Raw genomic sequence first — 4,661 nt, forward strand, 5'->3', positions numbered from 1 at the left:
ACCTGAGAATGGTGGAAGGGAGTGGGGGTGTGTGAATGATTGCTGAGCCAACTGCCTCTTTGTTTGTGTGTGGGGAGGGGGAACTGCTAAAAGCTGTGAACTTCATTTTGTGTTCGTCTTGATGCATTCTCAATCATCCAGGAAAATAAATCTCCAAAAGATTTATTGATAAAAACAGTACAAAAAAAAAAAAAAAAAAAAAATTTCTACAAAAACAACCGTTTGTACACATATTTACAACTAACAATAAAAAGTGAGTGAGTACATTTCAATCACTCACAATCCTGGCACTGCCATGGTATCTGTAGTCTGCATTTACCATATGTGTATCTGTAGCAGTGAACGCATCGCACAGTGGCATGATTGTTCTTGCATTTGTGTTTGACCTGACACGTGGCTCTTTTTGCAGGGCTAGGTGTGGAGGGTTGTGTCTGAAGCAACTGTTCTTTTCTTGCCGTCTTCCCAGCCATATGAGAGTTAGCCAACTCTCATGCAAGCTCCACCAGGAAGTCCACCCGTCTTTCCTGCGTCCCGGTGCATACTTGATACAGCACATGTGCATTCAGTGCTGCCATGTCAATCATGTTATAGAACACGGCAACTGGCCAGCGCCGTGTTCCTCTGCGGACCGTGTACTCCCGCACCATCTGGTCCATCACATCCACGCCACACTTTGTGGTGTTGTAAAGGGTGACAGTGTTTGGCTTCCTTTTGGAGGTGTTATCAGTCTGAACCACGCTGTGCATGCTGCTAAGAATATAGACTGTCTTCTTCCGTTTGGCCGCATACGCCGTCAGCGTGGCAGCAGAGGTTGAAAACACCTAAGAAATAACATAAATTGTTATTTCCATAACACTTTTACACACAATGAAACACATAAACATAGAACCACAAAAGACCTGCAGCCTACCTGAGTGGTGAATTCATTGCGATCTGTGTATCTAGCGGATTGAGGAGTTTCCCGGCGAATCTTGTTGACTGTGCCGAGGATGGTGGTTTTCCGTCTAAGAAGTTTTTGCGCAAGTGAAAGCGATGTGAAGAAATTGTCCGTGGTAACATTTCTGCCCTTGTCTAGGAATGGTTCCATCAGCCTCATCACTACATTTTCAGACAGTCTCTCCCCACTGGGACGATTGGGGTCCTTGCCAAGATATGGGAGGACATTGCAAATGTACTTGGATTTTAGGTCGCAGGCCACCCAAAACTTGATCCCAAACTTGTCAGGTTTACTTGCAATATACTGCAGGAAACAGCACCGAGTCTTTGATGGGAAGAGCTGTTCATCAACGGTGATATGTAGACCAGGGTTGTAGCACGTGATGCAGTTGGTGACAAATGATCCCCATACACTGGAAATTGCAGCGAACTTATCAGTCTTTGCTCGATCACTGCGGGTGGACCTGTCATGAAAGCGTAGGTGTTGCATGATGTTAGTAGTTCCAATGATCTATGGGTTTCCCAGGTTTGCTGACCAGCAGTCACGTAGTGATGGAACCCTAGTAACCCCCCGCAAGATGACAATTGAAATAAATGCCATTACTTCAGGGAGGTCCATGAACCAATGAACATCCTCCGTTTGCTGTGCATGTTGAATAGTCCATTCTTGAATGCTATGAAGCATGTCAAGAGTGATGAAACACAGGAAGCTCTGAAGGCGACTCAAGATACTTTTCCTGGCCTTAGCTGTTGGCTCTCCATCAGCAGCGTACGCTTCTATTGGGGTGAAAGGGAGGCAGGTCCCCACCTGCTCTTCATGCCACACTGTGCCATCTTTCGCTGTCTCAGTCCCCAAACAAGCTCTCTTTTTAGGTTGAGAAGCAGTCTCCTCATCTGCAGTGTGAACAAATTCAAATTGTGAGCAATGGGAACGTCAAACGAAATTGCAAATGCTGTACGCAGTTGCCAGCATTAGCACCCTGAGACCTCCATTTGACCTGTTTGTGACAGAAGAGATTCAACTGCTGTGCACCCACACAAACCTGCATGGGAGGCGAAAGTGTGAGGATTGGAGGGATGTGGATGGTGTGGAGATGAGAGCCTACATCGGAATTTTGATTCTAGCTGGTGTCTACCGCTCAATAGATGAAACAACGTGTGGTTTGTGGGTTGACAAGACCGGACGGGCAATATTTCGTGCTACAATGCCGCTCTACCGCTACTCCCAGATCAGTGCTAACATCCGCTTTGATGACAAGCTCACCCGCCCGGGACGTTTCAGGAGCGATAAGCTTGCTGTAATTCGGGTTCTGTGGGAAAAGTGGGTTGCTCGTCTCCCCCTGCTGTTCAAACCAGGAGTTGATGTGTGTGTCGATGAGCAGCTGGTTGCATTCAAAGGTCGATGTGGATTTCGACAGTATATGCCCAGGAAGCCTGCAAAATATGGCATTAAAATCTGGGTGACCTGTGATGTGGCAACCTCCTATCCCTGGAAGATGGAAATTTACACAGGAAAATCACCTGGAAGTTCCCGGGAAGTTAATCAGGGAATGAGAGTTGTGCTACAACTGACAGAGGGGCTCCAAGGACACACTGTCACTTGTGACAACTTCTTTACTTCATTCAGTTTGGCAGAGGAGCTGCTCAGAAGAAAACTAGCTCTGGTTGGCACAATCAGGAGAAACAAACCAGAGCTCCCTCCCCAGCTTGTTCAGCTGCGACAGAGGAAGATTCTTTCATCTCTCTTTGCCTTCACCAAAACAACCATGGCAGTCTCCTACATGCCCAAGCAAGGGAAGAATGTGCTTCTTTTGAGCCCAAAGCATAGGGAACCAGCAGTCAGTGATGGGGAAAAGAAGAAGCAAGCAGCAATCCTTGACTACAATAGGTGTAAAGGTGGAGTGGATAACCTAGACAAGGTTGTTGGCGCCTACAGTTGTCGGAGGAAAACCAGTCGCTGGCCACTGGCTCTGTTCTACAATCTTCTGGACGTCTCAGCATACAATGCCTTTGTCCTGTGGAAAGCAAGGCATCCTGAGTGGGAGTCCACCAAGACCCACCAACGAAGGGTGTTCCTGGAGGAGCTGGGCCACATGCCGGTGACTCCAGAAATTGCAAGACGACCTTGTGCCCCACGCTCAAAAGCAGCCGCTGCTATTGTTGCTGAGATACAGCAGTCAGAATCAGAATCAGAGTATGACCCACAGCCCATCAACAAAATGAGGAAAAGGTGCGAACTGTGTATAAACAGAAGAACGGCAAACCACTTGCTCCAGCTGTGGAGTTACTGCAAAGATCACTCTGCTGTGGTTTGCATCTCCTGTCATCCCTGAGTGCGCGCGCACAAACACACACACACACAGAAAGAGGATGTATTTTGTACAAACAAGCAATAACAGGCTGTTTTTGGCATGACTAACAAAGTGGGAGTTTCATTTTTTGGGGTAATTACTCACAGGAATAATATAAAATATTAATATTAATAATAATTATTTTTGTTACTGGCACTGACATGCAATGATTTTTTTTTTTAAAAAAGGTTTCGTCATTCAACTGCTGAAAAAATTTGAACTTTATTGCTATTGGTATTCAAAGGGTATAATTTCTGAATTTGAATTATATTTTGGTTTTCATGACTAGGACTGGTTTTCATTTAAAAAATGAAGTTGGTCTAAGTAGAAAAATGTTTTAATATATAATAATTTTATAGTATTCTGTAAATGTAAACAAGGGGTGGCCATTATTGGGCACGAACAAGCTGAGAGGGAGTTTTTTTGGTTTTTCTGCCACTGCAGAAAAAAACAACGTTGCATAAATGTCACTGATGCTGTTAATTATTGCTATGCATCTAACCTTCATCATGGTTAGCAAATAAATCAGATGGCATGTATTATTTAGAAAAAACTGGGATTTTATGATTTTCTCTATTTATGAGTTGTTATGATTATGTGCTCTAACTGGTATTTAAAGGGTTAAATTTCAGAATTTTAATGAAATTCTGATTTTCATGAACAGCCTGACATGAATTTTATAGCATTTTGTAAATGTAAACAAGGGGTGGCCATTTTTGGCCACGAACAAGCTGAGAGGGAGTTTTTTGGTTTTTCTGCCACTGCAGAAGCCTTGGAAGGCCTGAGAATACCTTTTTCTAGGTTGAACATGGCACCCTTAAAGATGCACCAGCTGAAAAGCTCTTGGCATATGATCAAGAAACACTTTGACCATAGTTACTTGTCTGTGGAGGCTCAAAGGTCTTGCACAAGGTAAGAGGCTTTGATTATGCCAACCTGGACAGGGGATTCAAGTTAGAGGTAATAATAATTCCCAAGTCCCTTGTGGTGGTAGACAGCCTTTCAAATGCCTGGCTACTTAACAAGGGACACGGTGGACACGGTTGTTAATGGCGGCTTGACAGAATTTGTTGAGATACTAAAAACCCTTCCACTGGAGGACCTGAACAGATCCACGCTGCAGAAGACTGTGATACAAAACAAGGGGAGCATGAACATATTGCCGCAGGATCAAGCATTCGTGCTCTCCAAACTGGATGAAGCAAAGAGGAGCTTGTTTATTTTCCTTTTGATTTTTTTTGTGTTTTGTTTTGTTACACAACTGATAGCATTTAAGAAGACAATATCAAATAATTAACGTGTATAATACTTATTACTTTTAAATGAATAAATGGTCAACTTATGAAATAATAAAACTGGGATAAATAAGCGTTT

At 43.8% G+C, this 4,661-nt stretch overlaps 1 protein-coding gene across 1 annotated transcript; it reads left to right on the forward strand.

The window, feature by feature from the left end:
* The first annotated feature begins 1,886 nt into the window (after positions 1-1,886).
* On the forward strand, positions 1,887-3,269 carry LOC134623795 (piggyBac transposable element-derived protein 3-like). The gene has a single exon (XM_063468813.1). It carries the CDS (start codon positions 1,887-1,889, stop codon positions 3,267-3,269), a length of 1,383 nt encoding a protein of 460 aa, XP_063324883.1.
* Positions 3,270-4,661: the final 1,392 nt, after the last annotated feature.

This window comes from Pelmatolapia mariae, linkage group LG3_W, assembly GCF_036321145.2.
Source record: "Pelmatolapia mariae isolate MD_Pm_ZW linkage group LG3_W, Pm_UMD_F_2, whole genome shotgun sequence".
NCBI lineage: Eukaryota > Metazoa > Chordata > Actinopteri > Cichliformes > Cichlidae > Pelmatolapia > Pelmatolapia mariae.

Bases quoted from the DNA above. Each gene is read 5' to 3' on its own strand.
- LOC134623795 (XM_063468813.1), top strand. From the start codon at position 1,887: ATGCTGTACGCAGTTGCCAGCATTAGCACCCTGAGACCTCCATTTGAC.